We start from the raw sequence: 22509 nt of genomic DNA on the forward strand, positions 1-22509 counted from the left end.
CACACACACACACACACACACACACACAGAGCTTATAGTAGTTAAAATCTTCATTCAGATGTAGCCTCCATTATAACATTGTATAAACTAAAACTGTTCGAGATATTTTCAAACATTTAACTGAAAAAAAAATTTTGTAGGTTATAAAAATCACTAAAGTCAAACGTCAAAGTCATCATTGTTTGCTTTGTTGGGAGTTCAGAGTATTTTTCACATGACAGATGCCAGTCTGTTCATGTTAATACATCTAACCACAGTCAGATAAGAAGTACCACAAGGTTCAGTTCTTTCACTGCATAAATGCTTCCACATAAATTCACATTGCCATGTCGATGAACCTTTTCTTTCTTCATTGACAATGGACAATGACAATACATGAGGGATCTAATCAGTTAACGAAACAAATAAATATACCGTAAAGATGTAAAAACTGAAAACCAAAGTGACTGAAGTCCTTCGACCAGGACGACATTCATTGTACGTCCAGTAGTGATGTAAAGATCATTGGTGTCATCTTTGACCTAGACATTACATTATAGTCCATCCTTCATTTAATAGGCTTTTAGAGTGTTCCTCATCCTCTAAATAGCACTAATGTTTCAGTGCTTCTCTAACCATGTTTCAATCCAATGTTGCGATTTTTCAGCAAACCTTTGAAATGTCACAAAAAAGGGAAGAAAAAAAAGTGAATTAGGTATGTTTCCATCTACTGGTTTGGAGGACATAAACCAGGTAATGCAGAGTCATTTTGTCAGTTAGTGACGCTATGCATGGTTGGAATAAACGGGATGTAAAGGTTGCGACAAATCTCAGAAACATGATGTTTCTCCGCTCCATGCTGGAAGAATCGATTTAGACATTTTTCTGAGATTTGTGTCTCTAGAAAGGCACACAGACCCATCAGAGGATGGGAAAGTTCACTATGTCAAAAAAAATGTGTTTCCACCTCACCTTTTCACATGAATTCTTTCAGAAAAGGTAAAAACTACAACAATCGAGAGTCAAAACTTCATTGCAAATTTGGGAATGTTATTTCAAATTTTACAGTTTCTAACCTTTTTCTCATGCGATTCTTCTAAATATGAACAAACGATGGAAACAATTTCAGTTTGTTTCTCTCCTGGAGAAAACCATTAACCAAGGAATCACTGCAGCACAAAGTTTGTTTCTTTTCCAAAAATGCTACACTTGCTAATGTTAACTCCCACAGAACAGCTGGCTTAAACATATCGCAATTTACCAGAGAACAGTTACACTTTTTAATAATTGAAAATTTGGAAATGTTGAACTAACTCATCAAAAAATGATCTAATTGGTTATGTCGCTTATCTGTTGAGCTATGAAACTTCACTGAGGAGAACAGGAATCTATTAAGCATAAACAGATGCTAACAGGCAGAAGTCCAGCTAGTTGTGCCTGGTGGGGCTGAGTGGTGTAATTTACACACCTAGGCTAAAGCGAGCAAATGGCAAACACAGATTTTTCATAGATCCATTTATCAATAATGTGAATACTGTTTGGAGGGGTCCACTAATAAATTTCCCCATTGCCATTACATCATTTCTTTGCTTTCCCATGTGTTAGCAAAGGATTTATGCCAAAATTGCTTCCAAAATCTGTTAACATGCAGCGATTTTACAGAACATATGAAAGAAAGCAGAGCTATTGAGTCAGAGTGAAGTGTTGTGAGAGATGATGTGAACATGAGAAGTCCAGGTGTGCTCCATACCAGCACCCAACCTGCATTCATTAAAGTGTGTGAGGATGGGGGGCGGCGCGTCCTGGCTGACTTTATACAGGTGTTTTCTCCTTGCATGCATTCCTCAGAAAGCTGCTGTGTGGCAGAAAGAAAATGAAAAAGAGCCTTTTCAGCCTGCTGTCACGCTTCAGTCTCATCAGGTTTGAGTTACAGGATGGGAGGACACGGCCCACTGCTTTCACATGTGGCGTATGATTTACGCCACATGTGATTATACCCGTCTGATGCGAAGCTGCACCTCTGGCTGGTTTGGGTTACTTGACCAACATAAAGAAAAAAAACCCCAATGAAACGCAGACAAGCTCTTTACAAGGTAATTATCCTCTTGTCAGGACCAAACACAGCTGACTATAGCCCCGATAGTTTGAGGAACTGTAAACAACCTGTTCTGGGACTTGGATGGAGTTCCGAACTATCGTCGAACCATCATCAGAAAAATATGCCAGTCTTTTCTTCAATTGGTTCTTCTGTTACCAAGAGTTTCAGGACATTCAGAGTCTTGTCTGAAGTGAGATTTACAGTGCCTTCAAAACCCTTTCAAAGCCGTTGAACTATTTTTTTTTTACATTTTGTCACATTAAAAGCAGAAACTTTAGTGGACATTTTGGAAGATTTGATTTGATAAAAAAAATCTACTAAATATTTCTATTAGTAAATTTATGAAATGCATTTGTATTTAGCACTGGTAAGACATCACTAACTATTTTTTATTATTATTTTTACTCCTTTTTCAGAACAGAATAACTCAAACTGAAAAAGTAAAAAAAAAAGATGACCAGTAAATATCAACTTTCAATTCTTGCCACAGAATCTCAGTTCGGTTTCCCTCTACTGATTTCTTCTTTCCAATATTTCAAACCTGAACAAAGTTGCCCCGCCCACTAACCTTCAAATGTTTTTAAAGGTCACCAAATGTCAACCTGACTGTCCATATTTACAAAACCACACAGAATGTGGTGTCAGTCAACTGKGCTAAGCTGGTACATGCTGCAAGAATTTCAATTTGTGCCGATAAAAAAAAAAGTTTCAAAATCAAACAAAACTTGGAGAATTATTTTTGCTGTTTGTGCAGCTAAAATGTTTGTAGCACAGCTGACTGACACAAAATCCATTTGATTTTGTAAATGTGGGGGAGCTGGTTGACCTTCGATGACCTCTACAAAAATGTATTAAACCTAAAGAAACTTTTGTTGCACAAACATTTGTCGCCAATGTGATTTGATCTGGATCAGGTGGAGGGGAACTTTGCACAAGTATTGCTCAGTAAAAAACATGTAAGATAGATATTTAGTAGTTCACAATACTGTGGTACGTTGTGCTGGTCGATCCCATAAAAACATTGTTTGTTGTATCATAATAAAATGTGCATTTGTAAGGTTTTTAAAGATGAGAGTGGAAAGTTATCACTTCTGTAAAATGTAGAGCATGACTTTAAGTGGAAAAGTTGAAACCAAATGGGCAATGTTCAAGGGATGAGTTTCTGAGAAATGTCAGTTTATGGAGCCTTTTGAACATTGTGATGTAAGATGGGTAATTTTTCTGGAAGATTACAACAATAAATACTTTACTAATGAATCCTCAGTCAAGTTATCACAGAGCCCAACTGAAAAAACAAACACAGCAATCTGCCATTTCATTAACATTTCTACTGTTTGTGCTTTTGTTGTAGTCATTACAACCAGATGTATAAAGCAGTGGCTGCTGTCTCCTACTCATGAACAGACCTGGCCATCAGCTTGTGGAGCTCCTGCTTGCGCTGATGGTCTTCAGCTGCTATGGCATGTTGGGCTTGCTGCTGGACTCCCTGGACAAAATGCTGCATGTGCTGGAAGGCATCAATCTGTCAAGACGCAACATAGTCAGCGGTCAGCTTTTTAACATTTACAACCATTTATCCGTTTATTAGGCATTGTGCTGGAGAGAAGGACATAAGAGATGTTAAAATCATTGAAAATCTAAATAGCAAGCAATGAATGCAACAACAGCTCATCATCTATTGAGAAATTTGTCTCAGTGATGATGAGTCAATGTCCTCTCCAACAGTACATTGTTTTTTCCCCTCTGCTCATCTGTGTTTAATATCTGTTGAGAAATGCAGTTGGCTGTGTTAGCATTAGCGCTGACGCTCACACTTACCTAAGCCCCCAAATGAGTTCCTCACTTTCAACAAAGAGACGCCATACTTTTGACAGCCAAACAGCATCTGTTCTGGCTCCACCCACTGCTGCCTTAGTTACCAAATATAAGCAAAAACTAAATATTAAAGAATACTGCATTATTTTGTGTGATGTAAGAGCTGGTTTTCTACTGAGAATTATTCCCATTGATTGTGGGGACATCTGCCTTGCGTTGCTCATTCTATCAAAGCATAAAACAGAAGCATAAAACAGAGAGGTTATGCTCTGAACTGGTTCACCTGTTCTCCAGACATCACATAACAAAAAAAATGAAACAAGCTGGAGCAGTGGAGAGTTAGAAAGCACAGGTTTAGGTCATCCACAGCTGCTTTTACTTACATTTTATCCATCTTTGGATTAAAAAATAAATAAATATAAGACTAGCATTAAAAACTGAGTTCAATAACTAATTATCATTATTAATGTTTTCCTCTTGCTGTGTGAAATGTTTTAGATTTTTTGTTTGGTTAACCTAACTGGTAACTTATGTAATCCTTGCAGCTGTGACTAATGTTCTGAAAGTGTTTAGGAAAGTTTTGGTCATGTTGGTGAAACAAGTTGACTGGATGATGCTGCTATTACAGGAATTACCTGTAATAGCAGCATCAGAGAAGCAGCATCTACTTTCAACATCAATACTTTGCTGTTTATTTTATTTGGATGTGAAGATAATGATTCAGTATTTATAAGAAACATGATTAGTTAGAGGACACACACAGTCTTCTACTCATCACGACCTTCGCTGCTGTTTTTTTATCAATTCAATCAGAAAAATAATTTTTATACTGACAGTTTCTATGGAGATGATAAATAAAACTTAAAAATAATAGATAAGTACAAAGAAGGTGATGCATCTTGATAGGCTTTAAAGTTAGTTATTCACTTGTGTGTTTATAATAGTAATATTAATCCTTTTATCAATCTGATGTCGTTTTAACTTTATTTATATCTAGAAATACAAAAAAAAAGTTTGAGCAGTTTCATGTTTTAAATGCCTTTCAGGAACATCTAATGATGTAGGAGTTACCTTTCCAATACAAAGTCTGTTTTTGTAAGAGAAGGTTTTAAAAGGAGTCCCACGGGGCTCAAYCTTAGGCCCTGCTTTGTTTTAATTCTTAGCTAAAGTGTTCATTTATGCAGATGACAACAGACTTTACTGAGTTTGCTGTACTACGATGCTGGCTGCTGACAAACTTCAAACTGCTCGGCTTCAATTGGACTCTTAATGTGAACAACAAAAATCTTTTTCAGAAATTGTTAACTATGTTGGTATGTTGAGCCCAGAGGTATTATTAAGAAATAAGAATCTTATAAACATGGTAGTCTTTTTAGGGGAAATACTGAGCATTTAGTAAAAATGCTGAACTTTAATTATTGACATATTGATTTCTTTTGAAAAGTCCGGCTTAATGTTGACATTATCTAAATGCATGCTGTTTAATTCACTCTACATTATTTTCTAGATTCATTTAGTGAAAAAGACTTGCACATAACATCACAGTTGTGGTGTTCTGTATGTTCTGTTTCTTTGCCTGTCAATAAGCCTTAGAAGACAACAGCTGTAGTATATTTTTATGTACAGTATAAAGCTTTGAGTACATTAATATCTTCACACAACTGCTATGATTTGTGCTCCTTAAATTAGCTACTCTTCAAATACCTAGGATATTTTTTCAGAGGTTGGAAGAACTACGTAGATTTTTAATCCTCAGAGGATATGAAAAGGTTGATACTTTCATCTGTAAGTTTGTAGCTCTTTTAGACTCCTTTATTGGAAGACTGATTTTCTTAAACTGAACCTTTTCCTGTTGAGTTGCTTAATTTTATTTAGGTATTTCCAGTTTAATATCAAATGTTTATCTTGTAACTTGTATTAGTATCACATACAAATCCTGATTGTTAATAATGATAATGAATAGGATCCTGGAGAATTTCTATTAATTATAGTAGATGGTTTATTACCATTAAAAATATAAATATGTCGGTGCACTGACCAAACGTAAGCTCTTGCCTTGTATCGTGTAACTTGTATTAGTATCACATACAAATCCTGGATAAATAAAGGTTACAAAAACAGAAATAAGATTAAATGATGTGTATAATTTACAGAATTGTTCTTTGAATCTCAAACAGACAAGCATTATGCTTGTTAATAAACCTGAATGAAACCCTAAAGAGACAGTCGGACCATACTGACATACTGGATTGAAACAAACAAAGTGATGACCACATTTTATGTGACCAAGTGGATTTTCCTACCTTGCGGCTACTCTTCCACATGTACTTCATGTATGCATATGTGACGTGTGGGTGGGTGGTGGGCAGCGGGTGGTCGAGCTGCTTGGAGGGGTCAACACCAAGGAGGAGCACGAGGGTCTTATGGGCCAGAGCCTGGAGGGGAATGCAGCACATTTAGCAGAATTACTTAACAAACTGAACAGAACTTTGTTTTTCATACATATACTTTAATACAAACAGATAAAAACAGATTTTTWGATTTTTACTGGTGGTGTAATGCATCTTTCTATTTTCCAATGGCAGCACATTCAGTGATGTTGGATTCTAATATGTTGCAAATTATAACAACACTTTCTACCATCTTCTCCAACTTATTGGAATACCAGTGGAATACCAGAGGTTAAAGATGGAACAAATCCTGTTTCATTAAGAAGATATGCACTTTAAGTTTCCACACAGCATGACTCAGGCTCATCTTCACTGCTTTTATTACTGGCAGCTTAGAAAAACTTAAATGAAGTTTAATTTATACCTGCACTTAACTTCCTCTGAGCCTTCTAATAATGATAATTAATAGAATCCTGGAGAGCTTCTATTAATTACAGTAGATGGTCTATTACCATCCTATATAAATATGTCAGTGCACTGACCAGGCGTAAGCTCTTGCCACAAAGGCTGGCATATTTCAGCCAAGTTCTCATATCTTCATGGGGGCTGATGACGAGAGAGCGGACCATCAGGATCCGCTGCCAGTCTTCCACAATGCGCTGACAACCCTGAAGGAAAACACACAGAAACATACACCCTCAGCTATTGAAACTCAAGAAAGCACATAGTAAGAGAAGTGAGCTCCGACTCCCCACAGCATGATCCTGCCACCACCATGTAGTATGGTGGGACATGTTGTCCAGGGGTGTAGTGTTATTTTTCTTCCACTGTTTTTTTGAATCAAGGTTCAATCTGGTCTAGTGAAACATGTTTGCTGTCTCGCGGCATGGCTTGCAGCAAATTGTAAACAGAAGTTCTTCTTGTTATCAACAACGGCTTTCTTCTCTGCCACAATACCACAAAGGTTGGATTTGTGGAGACTAGAGCGGTCCTGTCAACAAACACTTCTGCACTTTTATACTTTGTGTTGATTTGTTTCATAAAACCCCCTTTTGTTAACTTGAAAAACGTGAAAAGGTTCAAGTTGTTTTCCTAGTCCTGTGTGGTGAATCTGTTCATCACTGTCATAAACCAAAGACTAACCAAGCTTTGTATCAAACTGATCCCACAAAACATTTTAAAAGTTGCTGATTTTCTTGTGGGAACACAGATAGCAGAAGCCAGTACTCATGGCTTCTCTAAAACAGTTTTCATATCTGGAAGCAAATCAGAGCAAAAACACTGAGAGTAACAATGGATCAGTCTGAGACACTGCTGAGTCTCCACATGCCTGCAGACGGGATGTTTTCCATTAGCAACAGCATCTGCTTCACATCGCATGCTTGCATTGCACACGTGAATGAAGATTGAACTACTATAAGTTGCGTGTGTGTGTGTGTGTGTGTGTGTGTGTGTGTGTGTGTGTGTGTGCGCGTGTGTTTTTCTGAGCATCGAGTACCTGCAGCCTCTCCCACCAAGTTTCCCTGATGATGTCCCTCCGCTCCGGCACCAGTTTGTACTGGATTACTTCCTCCAGCTCAGACAGCATCTGGCAGGACACCATGGCCTGGGAAACAAACACACACACCTTCAGTGATACTCTTTAGCGACACATTTTATTGAAACTGAAACATTCATATGGTACAGGAGAGGAAAATGTGTTGAAAGGACAATCTGAAAGAAAAATTTAAGTTGACTCTGTAACCCAAGAATCCAGTTTCCAACAGAGTTCASTCTGATGAAGAGTTTTTAAGAAAATTAGGTACACTGTATAAATTACTCATACAAGAATCAAAAGGGTTAGATTTTACCAAGCCTGCTGTTTTCTATTTTTAACTGATAATCTCAAGAACTGCTATAAGAAATCCACTCATGAATCCAAGCATGAGTGGGTCAGAGAACCAGGTGATGAATCTGTTTCCCAGCAGATATAATGAGAAAAATGATCTTATGTTGACGGTGTGATGAGCGCTCACCCCATAGGCACGGCTGTAGCTCTCTCCAGCCATGGCCGTCAGCTCAGCATCCAGGAGGTCTCTGGCTTTGTCAATGCACTAGGTTATTCACAGAAATAAAAGCAGACATATTACATCATTCGTTTTTCATTATAGAATTCTAGAATATGATTTTAAATAATGATAAAGATGCAGATTAATTCAACATTTCAATAATCATGTTTCCAATAAAACATTTTCTAAAAAAAAAAAAAGAAAAAAAGAAAAAGAAAAAAGCCCTCATTTCATTTGGTTTGGATAAAAGTGATAAAGAAGAGAAGTTACATTTCCAGTCTCTAGCCAGTCAGCTCTGAGATCACAAGACAAAAATTAAAGCTGCAATCTTTACCTCACAGTCTGGAAAATTATTGAGACTAGATTGTTTTTAATAAATATTTTACTCATCAACTCCTAAATTTAGAATGTTTCTTTTTATCCACCTGTTTAGTTGTCTGACAGCCACAATAACAAGAAAGAACAAGTAGTTTTACACTATGGGAAGATGACAAAAGGAGCCCCACCATATGTGGCCCACACATGTTTAATATGTTAATTCAGTCTAGTGAATGTTCTTCCTATAGGGGCGTGGTATAGGGGGGAAAAGTGAAGACAATTCTAGGGGCCCTAACCAGCTGGGGGCCCTCCACAATTTAATTATTTATTTTTTGTTCATAGGAATAAAATAAAATAAATCAGGGTTCTGTCAAATACTAAATTAATCATATTATATTTTCAAAGATTGTTTTTAGGAGTAAAAATGTAATGTTACCCCTCCCAGACCAAAAAACACACATCCATTTTCGCCCTGAACTATGCCACGAAACGACTGTGCCAGTTACTAYGCTGCTAAGAAAAGTTATAAAATCAGGTTTTCAAAAACAAAATAGAGAGCGGGAGAGAGAGAAAAAGACAAGAGTGTTAATTTATAACCCAGTTTTTCTCCAAGAGAGGTGGGTAGACTGTGTGAGATTATCAACCATTTAGTCGCGTTAGCTTAGCTACAAACTACTGTTTGCCTCCATTTCACTAGCATTTAATGAATTAAGGAAAAAAAATTACCAACATATTCATATATTAACTTGTACCTTTCACCACACATAACAGATGAGACAGCAGCAGCTCTGACCTGCCCTCTCCTAAGTGAAAATAAAGCTGCAGTATTTTATATAAATATGTTTTCACATATTTTTTTAAAACTGTCATTATGTTGTGACAGTATGGTATGAGAGGTAATCTGTTAAAATATTTCCTCTGCTTTCTCCCAGGGTTCTCTAAAAACAACCAGTCAGTGGCACAGAGTTTTAGTGCTGTCAATCACAATCTCATGTGGTGCTGCTCATCCTTCCTCCCCCTTGATTTGTGCCGTGCTGCAGCTAGCATAGGACAGAGTTGTGCAGATTCAAAGTGTAAAKGCTGTTTAGTTAGCATAGCTACCAATGACGGCAGATAAGCGGTTTCTTGTTATAAGTTGTTTCTCCACCATTAGCACATTTAGCAGTGAGTGAATGAGGCTAATTCACAGTGCTAAGAACGTCCTACTAGTTCTGATTGGTTGTTTTGGTCAGAACGGTGCATTACTTTAACCAGTAATAGTAATTCAGGAAGATGGAGGAGATTGATTGTTTTCACAGATTATCTGTCTCATAACAAACTGCTATGACATCGTGACAGCTTTAACAAATATGGAGAAAATCAGGGTTCTGTCAAATATTAAATTAATCATATTATATTTTCAAAGATAATATTTTTTATTAAAGTTACATACTGCAGCTTGAATAAAATGCAATTACATAGCATTTTTGAGAAGTGTGGATTGCTTTATGTGTATTTTGCATGTTGCTTTTGACTGTTGCTCGTTGGGAGAGACATTTCAGTAATCTCTAACTAACAGAAAAAATTTAAGCAACCTACTTGCATACTGGATGTGGACTGTTGGATGTTAAATTCATGAGCAGTAAATATTGTGCTAATTATCAGAATCGAACCAAAGAAAGCAAGGCAGATGCARGCCTTTAAAATTGTGACGCTTTTTATGAGTCAAATAGACTCAAAAAATTGTAACAGCAGCTGCGCGGGTGGGCCCAATCTAATTTTTTGTCAGGGGGCCCACAATTCCTGACGGTGCCCCTGAGTTTGGTTATAATCCACCTTTCATCACTCATCTTTTTGTCACTTTAGATTCCATAATCTGGTTTTAAATTTGCAACGCCCTGTGAGAATTTCACATATAATTAATAATGAAAAAACAGGGTGTACAGATTATCCTTAACCAGTGGTGGGAAGTAATGAAGTACAAGTACTTCGTTACTGTACTTAAGTACAATTTTCGTGTATCTGTACTTTACTTAAGTAGATTTAATAATGGATACTTTCTACTTTTACTCGACTACATTTTACAGTAAGTATCTATACTTTCTACTTCAMTACATTTCTATACAGCGTTTCGTTACTCGTTACATCCAAGATGCATTTCGGTTTTTTGATTGTTCGTTAGTTTGAAAGTATCCAATGGCGAGAGCGGAATCAGTCCACTGAACCAATGAAAGTGGGAAATAACCATTAGGCCATTAAACCATTGAGCACAGCGTCTCCTGTCATGAATGTTACATATAACGCTAAACTCCTTCACGTCCTGGTTATTGAATAAATGTTAGCGCCATTAAAATAATCTCCATGTAGCAGTTACAGTCATATTCAATAAATTAGAATATGGGTTCCAATGAGACTCAATTGTCGCAAGTCCGGCGACATWGGCGGRCATACCCGCCCACAGAGTCAGCCGTACCCCCCGACCTGGAAGGTGTTTGTTGTTTTTACTTTAGAATGGCCAACTCTCCATTATTTCTATATCAATTTGATACATTAGAGGCTTCCGCACTTCCCATATCTGTACTTTTTGTCACTATTTTCAGGAGTTGAAACTGTTTTAGCCGTTAACATGTCGTAACCTGCTTTTCCAAGCAGCCTCTAAATGCAGCATGAGTGCTAAGACGCTCGCTTGGTTTACAAATGTGGGGCAGTGAAGGAGACCTGTTGCTGCTGTGTAGAGCTACTCAGGTGTGCTAGAATCATGGCAGCAAAACGCAAAGAACTTTGCATATTCAGAGGGATCAGTTTGAGATCACTGCTTTAAAGAGCCTGGACTTCACACCGGCAGAGCTTTGTGGAGTGACTGCTCACTGGATAGATCCTGAAAGTCTTGAGAGAGCATCGGTAGCTCTTGCTTGCAGGCGACTTAAAGGTCCCCACACATTTGACGTATTGGCTGGTCTCCTCAACAATATTCATACTGAGTACAGCATCCGGGAGAAAATTGTGAGAACCACAACTGACAATGGCTCCAATTTTGTTAAGGCCTTTAGGGTTTAGGGCCCTGATGAAAACAAGTCTGGACACATCTAGTGTAGGAAATTTAGCTGAAGGGCACCAAGTAGTGGAAGCAAATGAAAATGAAGATGACGATGCTCTGGGAGTGGAGGTAGAGGCTGTTGAGATTGGATCTCTCTTGGATGAAGAAGATGATAGTTCAGAATATCAGCTACCAAAGCAATCGCTGTGCCTGTCATGTGCTTAATCTGATCTCAACAGTGGATGCCACCAAAGCAAACTCAAATGAGACTTACAAAAAGCTTTCACGTGCATCATTTGCCAAGTGTGGGGGTCTGTGGAACAAGAGTGCTCGATCTACAATAGCTGCTGAGGTAATTGAAAGAGAGTGTAARCTCCAACTCATCCGCCCCAATGACACCAGGTGGAACTCCCTGTTTCTGGCGGTGGAACATATACTGAGGATCATCAAAGACAATGGAGAAGGGGCCATTAGAGCAGTTTGCATTGCACTTAAAGTTCCCATGTAAGTGACACTTAATAGCACTTTTTTGTCAGTGAGTCTGAAATAAGCATTACTGATACCAGTACTGCTGAAAATGTACCCTACACAAACTAGTTGGGAATAAAATCAAATTACACAAACATTCTGATGGCAATATAACTTTTTAAGATGTTTGTTTTTTTTATCAGGCGCAATTGCTAGTGAATTGTAACTTATGAAATGTTATATAACTTATAAAATAGTTAATACTAACATGCAATATAAATATACATTAAATTGTATAATAGTTTAGTTTTTTAACAGGTTAAATCCTGCTGAGCTTGCTTTCCTGACTGAGTATGTTGCAACCATGAGACCAGTGGCCAAGGCCCTAAACATAATGCAGGCAGAAGCAGACGTCCACATGGGATGGCTGGTGCCCACCATAAACCTTCTGATTGTGAAGCTTTATGGTGGGCACCATAAAGCCCACCATGAAGTGGCTGGCTAAGTTCTGCCAGCCACTGATCGATGCACTTTCAAGGAGGAATACATCAGCGCTTTGGACCCATGCTTGCTGACCCTGAACTCATTGCAGCAGCGATTCTTCTTCCAAAGTTCTGAACATCCTGGACAAGCAATGATGACATGCTGAAAATGGGTAAATCATATAAATTGTTCCTCAAATGGCCATTTAAAAAAAATAAAAAATACATTTAGAATCCTCGTATTGTTCTCAAATTCAAAGAACAATTCCTGGTCATCAGAAAATATGACCTATAAATCAAAAATGTAATACATTACAGAGTGTGTATAGCAGTTTATTATTTGAATAAATTATATCCAGTCTTCACCTCCCTTATTTGTTTCTCTCATACCACGAAGGAGCAAAATTGTAGGTGCTACCCATTATGGTCATATATTTGTAGTTGTTAAGACCTACTTTGTGGTTTTAAAAGTACATTGGTGACATTTATGTATCATTTATAAAATTTTGATGAATTATGTTTCCTATGTGGTATTAATTTTGATTGTTCTGTATAGGACTGGACTACATCAAGACAAAYCTGGATCAAGAGCCAATGCAGCTCGTTCGGAACAACTCAAGCTCATCAGATGAGGAGGACTACTTCAGAGTCATTAAGAGCAACATTCAAGAGACTACCAGACAGCTAGATGCATATTTGGCCAGCACAAGTGATACCATGGATATTCTCAAGTCAGTTCCGGCAGTGTTTAATTTGTCTTTAAAAGTAAACACACCTTTGCCCGCCTCAGCAGCCTGTGAAAGACTCCAGACTGTTGTTTTCATCAGTATAGCAGGACAAATTTTCTCATCCAAAAGAGTCAGGCTGGACTCTAAAAACTTAGAGAACCAACTTCTGCTTAAGCTGAACAAGAAATTCTTGCCGTGATATTGAAATGATAAGTTCATGTGGTGTTATGGTTAGAGTAGGCTGACTGAAGCTGGTCCCCACACTTTCTTCAAATCAATGTCAAATGTTTGTGCAGCAAAATTTGAGTTTCTCCTGTTTTGTCTTTGAAGATATCAATGGCTGTTTAAAGGTCATTTTGACTTCGTAAATAGGGTTGGGGACTGGTTGACCTTTGGATCTTTAGACATTCATTAATATCTTCTAAGGTAAGCAATACAAACAAAAATTCTGCATAAACATAGCGCAAATGTTTGACACCAATTTTGTCTGATTTGAAGAATGTGGGGGGACCAATTTCATTCAGATCAGGCGCACCCATATACAGAGGAGCTTGATACAGAACTTTATGTGGCTGTTCCAAGTTGGACTCCTCTTCTTTGATTTTATGTCCTCAGCCCCTTTCTGTTAAGAGTTTTCTCAAAATAGCTGGCAAAAAAGTGAAGTTCATGTTTTGTTAGGACGGAAGACTAGATGTATACAAATCGCTTGATGTTTGTTAGGTCAGCTTAAAGTCCCTTTTTTCAGGGAAACAATTTTCTTTTGAATGTGTTTATTTTGAATTAAAACATTTCAAAGGTATACTAATTCCTCTCATTTTGCCTAATTACATTTAACCCTGCAGGTCATCCCTGAAATTCTTATGTATAGAATAACATCTAAATCTAAACTGTCAGAGGGTAAACACAAAAAAAACATGCTTTATCTGCAGCATTGCTCATTAAAATGGTACATTACTGATGTATTAAAACTAAATACGATAGGTACACTTAATGACATTATATAAGCCGTTAGGTAATACAGTCGGCAAGTACTTTTACTTTTAATACTTAAGTAGTTTTAAAAGCTTGTACTTTACTTTTACTCAAGTAAAATATTAATGTGGTACTTTGACTTTTACTTGAGTAAATTTTTGTCTGTGTATTTGTACTTTTATTTAAGTAGACTGATTGAGTACTTTCTCCACCACTGTCCTTAACTTATTTTTCTTATTACTGGGCATTTAAAATGAGCTCTTCCAGTGTTTTTCAAAGTGGGGGTTGTGGCCCCCTGGGGGCTCTAGGGAGGCCTCAGGCAGTTTGAGGGAAGATGACAAAAAAATCAAATTACAATAATAAATCTAAAGATATTTTTTATCATAACTTTTAAATTATAATTTTTTAAATAAAAGTGGAATATATTTTTACATCTTTATCCTTATATGTTAAAATAACATACTGAAATGTTATTTGCCATGCTCATCTATGTAAATTTATCAAGCTGCTTTGCTCCTCAAGCTAGCAGAGCTAACACAAAATGGATGAGTGTCTGATGAAACAAAGAATGAAGTAACTGTCCAGCAGTCCTGCTGCACATAGAAGGTATGTTTAAACTAAAATCAGAAGGCATGGGGCAGCATTTATGATACACTGATGTAATATTTATTGAATAGTGAATRAAAGAAAGAAAAAAACATTCTAAAAGTGAATGTTTCTTCACATATTTTGTCTGCCCCAGACAGAAACTAATGCTGTTTGGAAAGGGAAAGCCTTAAACTACTAGGATGATCCTGGCAATAAATTTGGATTTATCTTACCTCTTTACAGTTCCTCTCTTCTTCTACATATTAATAAACTTATTATTAATACACTTACCTCAAATAAATAAAAAAGTTGGAATTCCTCAAAAATTACAAGAAACTGGAACCAGAAAGCTGCCAAACATTTTATGAACAGAGGTAGATGAAGTGTTGAGAACTGCCATGCAGCATTTATGTAACCATGAACTTGGATGACAAATGAGGTTCAGAAAGCTTTGTAAAATGTGTCCACATTGGGAAATAAACAGACAGAGGGGGTAGAAGGTAACAGATTAAATGGTAAATGGACTGAACTTGTATAGCGCTTTTTCCAATCATTTTGACCACTCAAAGCGCTTTACACTAGTCACATTCACCCATACAAATGCTCACTGATATGCGGATCAGTAGGCAAGTTGGGGTTAAGTGCTTTGCCCAAGGGCATATTGACATGAGGAAGTTGGAATTGAACCTACAACCTTCCGATCATAAGACAACTACTCTCCCCACAGAGCCACGGTCGCCCCTTTCATCTCTTTTTAAAAATAAAAAGACATGAAAACTCTGAAAAACATTTTTTATATTTCCAGAGGTTATTTTTATAAACATATAAAACTTATATATATTATTTATGTCGCCATAGATTCACCCCTAAAAACTATTTGGTTGGCATCCTGTTTGTAGGCATTTCTGCTTTCTGCTGAATTATTTGCAGAAATCTGGCCATCTGACTTCTCCTGCAAATGCAGGACTTGTCTACACCCACAGAGTTGGCAAACAGCCTATCACCACTAAGAGCCCTGAGGAGTGGAAACACTTCCTGACGGAGAGAGATGATGGAGATAAGATGACGGGGACAACCAAGGACACAGATATTCGTCCAATGATTTCTGGGGCCTTATTGGCTGCAGCTTCTGGCAGCTCTTATTATCAGGGAGAGAAAATAAAGGAGAAAACTGAGGAAACTCTTGGAGGAGCACATAGCTCTTTCAAAGCAACTCCCACCAATTTTTTATTTTTTACGGGGAGGGAAAGCAGGGATGGCATGCCAAAACATCCTGAAGCACTAATAAGACGTGGAGTTAGGACACTGGGCTTGATACGAGGTGACAATGAGGCTGTTTCTCCATGCAGTTCTAGAGCTGTTTACTCCTGAATTACTGCGCCGGGGCCAAGCTGCAAATATGCAGTCCAGACGACTCCCAGTAAATGCAGTGTCTAGCTTCTGGCAGCACAAAACAGCAGCTAACCAGCCCTCTGCTCTCTTACGTAAGGCTGCACTTATTCACATAAGATCAGGGCTCTGTGATGTAACTTTGTTATTAGAGCCATGAAGACAGAAGGCTCTTTTAAATAACCAACAGTGGAGGTCTGAGTTCCCCAGGAGTTTTATAGCATTACAATTCAGACAATAATTTCAGTGAATCTTTTTGGAATTATATGCACCAGACAACACAAAGGAGCACAACCCATGGTGTACTTATTCTTATTCTGCTTAGCAACACGGAGCAGGAACATTTAGTTTTACACATCACTCAACCCAGAACAGGAATAAAACCTACTAGTTAGAACAACCTAAGGATTTAGAGAAACTATTAGTTTATAAATAATGAAGTAATTTTCTTGTTTTGTTTTTTGTTTTGTTTATATTTCCTCTAATTCATGTAAAGCACATTGAAATGTGCTTTACATAAAAGCACATTTCATAAAGTATAAGTGCCTTATGCTGCACATGTGCTATATAAATTAAATTACCTTACGACACTGTGAAGTGGAATAGATACTACATACGGTAGTAAAAGAAATATATGACAGAGCAAAGGCCAGTAAAAAACTTTTTATAATAACACAATTTTATTGCTTAAGATGCAATATGATTCTAACATCACTTTTAGTCTTAAGCTTGAAGTAAGAAAAAACTTTAAGCATAAAAACAGAAGAGAAATGAAACATTTCACATTAACTTTTAAAAAATAGAAAGCAAACTCATTAGTAAACTCTGCCTTTTATATTAATCTTAACTTTCAGTCTAAAGTTTGAATTATGACAAAGTGATTTTAAATTTCTTATCTATATATTTTTCACATCACAGATTAGTAGGTAGCTGCCCCTGAAAAGAAGGAAAATGCATCCAAAGTGAGCGACCCCACACTTTGGACACATTTTATCTCTTTCTTGGTAACGCTTCTTCCTCCATCACAGCTAATAGCACTTAGTACTCATCAATAGTTCATCGGCACAACAAAATCCTCCAGCAGAGAGACAGTGCGCTAGGCAGTTAAACTACTTAAAGAAGCCTTGAGGCGGATCATTTGGACTTTTAAAAATCAAGATTCTCTCATCGTTTAATGAATCATTAGTCCTAAAAAWTTTTTGCAAGGCACCAATTGTCACACAGACCACAACTGGAAACTTTAGACATCAACTCGAGAAATTTTCCTCAAAATTGACCCTTGGAGCACATGTCTGGATGTTAATAATGAAAGCTACAGTCCACTGAATCAAAGGAAGTTCTGTGTGAGGATGACACACTCCATCTGGAAAACCGCACATTTAAGCCCCCACTCTTCTCCTCTGTGCTGGGTGTGTGTGTGTGTTACATTGTGAGCTCCAGCTATTCTTCAGGCACTAAGCAGGTTCAGAGACCTACTAGCCGCACCTGGATGTAATCTCAAAATTAGAAGGAGAATGTCTGTGATGAGAAGGCGGGTCATTGGAAGCAAATCTGAAGAGGACAAGAACAGGGCAACTGGATGAGCAACTGATTACCGCTTGTTGACTGCTGAAGCATGCTGTCGGTGTGTTCTTCATTTGCTTTAAGCACATGCAGCTCCAGGGAGTCTGAGCTCATTGACAAAAGCCCAACCTTCCTTAAACTGGAGGAAAACCATCATCCTAACCTCCACCAGACCACGGGAGGAGTCGCCTGGTTCGGCAGCTGAACGCTGAAAAATGAGCTGCACTTACATAACATTTCCACACCAAAACGTTCCATGTGGAAAAGAAGACAAAGAACCAACAAACCTTGTGCATTTCATTATTACTATCATTAATGAAGCGTCAAGAGTCGATGAGAGGAGTTCGATCCTTTCTGGGCAGTAGAAAAAAAAACACTGACGTGCTAATAAAATGGAAATAATTGTAATAATCATAAAGATGAAGTGAAATTTCACGAGCTTCATGGCCAGACGGATCCAAAAAGTGCGTGACTTTATGAGAACACTTTCAAAAACATAAACCTTCAAAGTACATCCTGCTCGGCATTTATGTGGCTGAGTAATAATGCAACCCACCTGTTGAGCCAATGAGAAAAGGTCCTGATGGAGAGCTAGAACTGCTCTGTAAAAAGCGCCGTCGTGTGTGTCTCTGGGGATCATACATGTATACTCCTCCATGCTATCCCAGTGTCCTGGAAAAACAAGAAAACTGGTTGATAAATAACCAAAGACCATGTGGTGAAACCCTGCATAGTGCTAGTGTCTGATTGATGACTGATGAAGGAACATGGCCGTTACCTAGACCCCAGGCAGCTGCAGCGGCCATACGCGCCATCTTGGCCTGAGTCTCTTCACTGACCAGCGTCCACTCTTCACAGCACTGCTGGTGCAGCTGACCCCTGGAGAACATCAGGCACCCACATCAGGAAAAGTTCATCCCAATTTGACCCCTACCACCTTCACAGAAATAAACTCAGTCACCACGTTTCCATCCAGATTTTTTTCTGCTCATTTTGAAAACTTAAAAAAAAACCTTCCTACATATTTTGGGAAGGTTTTTACGCTCATTTGGGGTGGTTTTTGGATTTTCTGAAAAAGAGTTGACAGGCTAAAGGGACAGGCTATGTCAGAACACAATAAGTCCTGACATAGCGACCGTTCCCCGGGGTTTGCTCAAGTGTATCATTAGCTTGGTGGGCCACTAGGCTTTAATTGCCCCCCCCACCAGGCTAATCATTGTGTTTTTATTGTTAGAATTAAGCCAAGTCTAGAAGTGGTGCCTTGAACTAGGGGGCACCATCCCCGCACCTGTTTGTTGGTCTCACACTGTTATTTCCCAGTTATGATGGCTGTTCATGCAAATCCAAAACTTTCCACATTTTGAACACAAAAACATGGCGGGCTGTTGGTGGACTGCCACACCGCTCCTAGTATTGGGCTCAGCAGGTTTTCTGGGGGAAACCAATTTCCCAATCTACTTGTGGATCTGTGCATCAAAAATGTCCAAGTCCAAACCTCCAGGACGGAGAAGCGGGCCTTCTAGGATGGAAACTGACATGATGTTTGACATGACTAATTCTGTTTTCTGCTGTGCTTTTAGTGGAACTTTGCAGTTTGATTTTCATGGATGTTGATTTTAAATGATCATTAATACAGCAGTATTAGCCACTTTTATTTTTAATAACTTAACTGTTACATGTGGTGTCTATTTTAGACTTACAGTAAAAAAAGAGTAACTTATGAAGATTGCAATGTGCAAATTAGTTATTGACAGTGAATATAATTTTCAAGCAGAACAGGGCAACTGGTTGAAATATTTTGTTATTGTTGAAAAATAAAGACATCTGAAAAAAATTTAATCTGTTTTTGTATGCATTACATATTCGGTCCATAACAACATGCCATAACAGATTAAAAACATGATTTACATTGTGTTAATTAAAAATTATTTACATTTTACATTTAATTTTGTCGACTAAATTGACAGATTTAGTTGACTAAAATTTTATCATAATTAGTCGACTAAACTAAGACTAAAACAAATCTGATGACTAAAACTAAATGATATTTTCGTAAAACGACTACACTAAATAAAGTTAGAATAACAGATGTAATTTTAATATTAACATTGGATCTGACTAAGTTGTTTTGGTTGGCCTGGTTGAAACACGCCTTGATTGCATTTTGAGACATTTTAAAAATTAGTTCAAAATTTGCATGAGAGTTTGATGGAAACATGGCTGGTGAGCTGAATGATTCATCTTGATGATCGGACAGATCAACCACAGATAGTACTGTGACACTGCAGGAATGCTACAAAGCAGCAAAAAAGAACAAACTCACGGCAACTTCCAGTATTGGCTTTTATGCATGGCTGTTCATGCAAATGTTAACTTTTTACTAATACATACTGTTCACATTTACTTTTGCTGTTAGTGATTGTACTAAAAGCWACGTTGGCTGAAGCAGACAAGCACTTCTGGCGGAAGATGTAAGGAAACTTCAGCAGAGATAAAAAACAAGCTTTCTATCACATCTTCCATCGTTTATTTTTATTTCTTTGTTGGCATAAAAAAACAAAAACTTCTCAAACCATTCATTGTTTTGAATGGTTTGAGACTGAGCATACTAAAACAAACAAATGTGTCCTTAGGGGAAATGTGTATGTAACCAAGACTAATTATTCAACAAAGATGGATTGATTGTGCTGCAGATCAAATTGGCTACATATGTTTAACAGGCAGGAAGCCAGAGCCAAGCAAGAAAGAGGCAGAGGAGCAGTCCGAGGAAAGGACCACTTGATGGGGGTCACTGAAGCCGTTTTCCATCTGCCTGTTACATAACTGCATAAACTATCTGCTTACTTTGTGCATGTATGTCTGTGTGTGTACAGTAGATTATTACTCAAATCTTGGTTCTGAATGAACCAAGATGGTGCCAGTGTGCATGGCACGCCGTCCGACTCGCTCTCTTTGCTTCGACAACGAAGCAAAGAGAATTTTATTACTTCTAGATTTGTTCTTTTCGCTCTATTCGTACATTTATGCTTCTATGGTTCCAGTGCCTTAATTTTTTATGATCATCAGACGCTTCTGGACATTAAAACATCGGTAGATCTACAATTTGAATGTGGTCTGGGTCCGAGAAACRGAGGCTTTGAGTTCCTCTCAGACATCCCCGCTGAGCTGCTGAGCTGTCCACATCTTATAACGGAAAGGCGTCCCTGTCGAAGACGTGGTAAACGTGGAGGATTGGCGGTGAGGATTAAAGTCTCCTCAACTTGGATGGTGTCCTCATTTCCTGGATGTAAGACGCCGTTGGATTTGTCACGTTTTTCCGGGTTTGTGCGCCTCTCGGATGGATGTGGAGGAGCTTTTCTATTACTGATGACGGCGGGATAAATGGAGGAATGTGGACTGTGCAAATCTCAAGTGGTTGAACGATGTCTCCACCACAACCGTCTCCTTGGCGTTGCTTAATGCTAGGCCATTAGCTAACAAGACCTTCATGCTACACGATCTGTTCACTTCTCGGGATTTGTATTTTTTATTCATCACAAAAACTTGGCTACAAGAAGGTCAGTTATCCCCGTTCTCTGAACTTCTACCTCAGAATTGTACTTTTATAAACTCTCCCCGATTGACTGGAAAAGGTGGAGGTCTGGCTACAATTTTTAAATCTAGTTTTCACTGTCAACAATCATACATAAAATCATTTCTCAGTTTTGAACTCCAAGATTTTGAACTGAAATTAACTGAACCAATTATGTGTGTGGTGATCTATCGTCCGCCAAAGTTCAACAAGGACTTTATTCATGAATTCTCTGAACTTATGGCATGGATTGCCCTAGAGCATGATCGTATTTTAATTATAGGTGATTTTAATATACACATATATGCTGCCCAGATAAACCTCTGGTGAAGGACTTTTTGGACTTGATCGACTCATTTGATTTTACAATCTGTGGTTGGACCAACACATTCAAAGGGCCATAACTCTGAATTTGGTGTTATCACACGGGCTTCGTTTGGATATCATTGAAATCTTTCAGACTTGTATTTCAGATCATCTCCCTGTTTTATTCTCTATTAAGATTTCACCTTCTGTGGTTACAAGCAATGCTAAACCTTTACTTTGTCGTACCATTAACTCTGATACTGCTCTTCAACTGCATGCAATCTTAGCTCATACTACATTCCCTAATGATAACCTTGATATTGAATCCCTTATTACAAATTTTAACAACGTATGTTCTAATGCTCTAAATACTGTAGCTCCTTTGAAAATTATATCAACTACAAGAAACAAAGTTTTAGAGCCGTAGCTTAATAAAACCACTCGTGCACTCAGACGAGAATGTAGGCGCGCTGAGAGGAGGTGGAAAAAAGATAAACTGCAGGTTTCATTTGAAATTTTGAAAGATAGTTTATTTATCAGAATGCTGTCAAATTAGCAAAACCGAAATATTTTATTCATTTTGTAGCTTCAAATAAGCATAGGCCACAAGTCCTTTTTAATGTCCTGGATAGGATTGTCAATCCCTCCATTATATCTAGCCCTTTAGGCTCTGTTGAACGTTGTGAGGCTTTTTCTAAGTTTTTTATAGAAAAGATTGAAGCTCTTAGAGGCTCGAATAAGCTGGTAGATTTAGATTCCCATGGAATGCCACAATGCA

The 22509-nt window shown here is 37.9% G+C and overlaps 1 protein-coding gene across 3 annotated transcripts in view; it reads right to left on the reverse strand.

The window, feature by feature from the left end:
• Positions 1-22509, reverse strand: part of LOC103467091 (mechanistic target of rapamycin kinase) — a 152420-nt gene that overhangs the window by 36171 nt on the left and 93740 nt on the right. For all 3 annotated transcript variants that reach the window (XM_008413149.2, XM_017305688.1, XM_008413148.2), the window contains exons 31-37: positions 18633-18733; positions 18411-18526; positions 8298-8375; positions 7781-7888; positions 6825-6950; positions 6196-6327; positions 3484-3599 (exon numbers count right to left, since the gene is read on the reverse strand). In XM_008413149.2, the coding sequence (XP_008411371.1) occupies positions 3484-3599; positions 6196-6327; positions 6825-6950; positions 7781-7888; positions 8298-8375; positions 18411-18526; positions 18633-18733 (777 nt within the window). The remainder of the gene's footprint in view (positions 1-3483; positions 3600-6195; positions 6328-6824; positions 6951-7780; positions 7889-8297; positions 8376-18410; positions 18527-18632; positions 18734-22509) is intronic.

This window comes from Poecilia reticulata, linkage group LG7 (genome assembly GCF_000633615.1).
Source record: "Poecilia reticulata strain Guanapo linkage group LG7, Guppy_female_1.0+MT, whole genome shotgun sequence".
Classification (NCBI taxonomy): domain Eukaryota; kingdom Metazoa; phylum Chordata; class Actinopteri; order Cyprinodontiformes; family Poeciliidae; genus Poecilia; species Poecilia reticulata.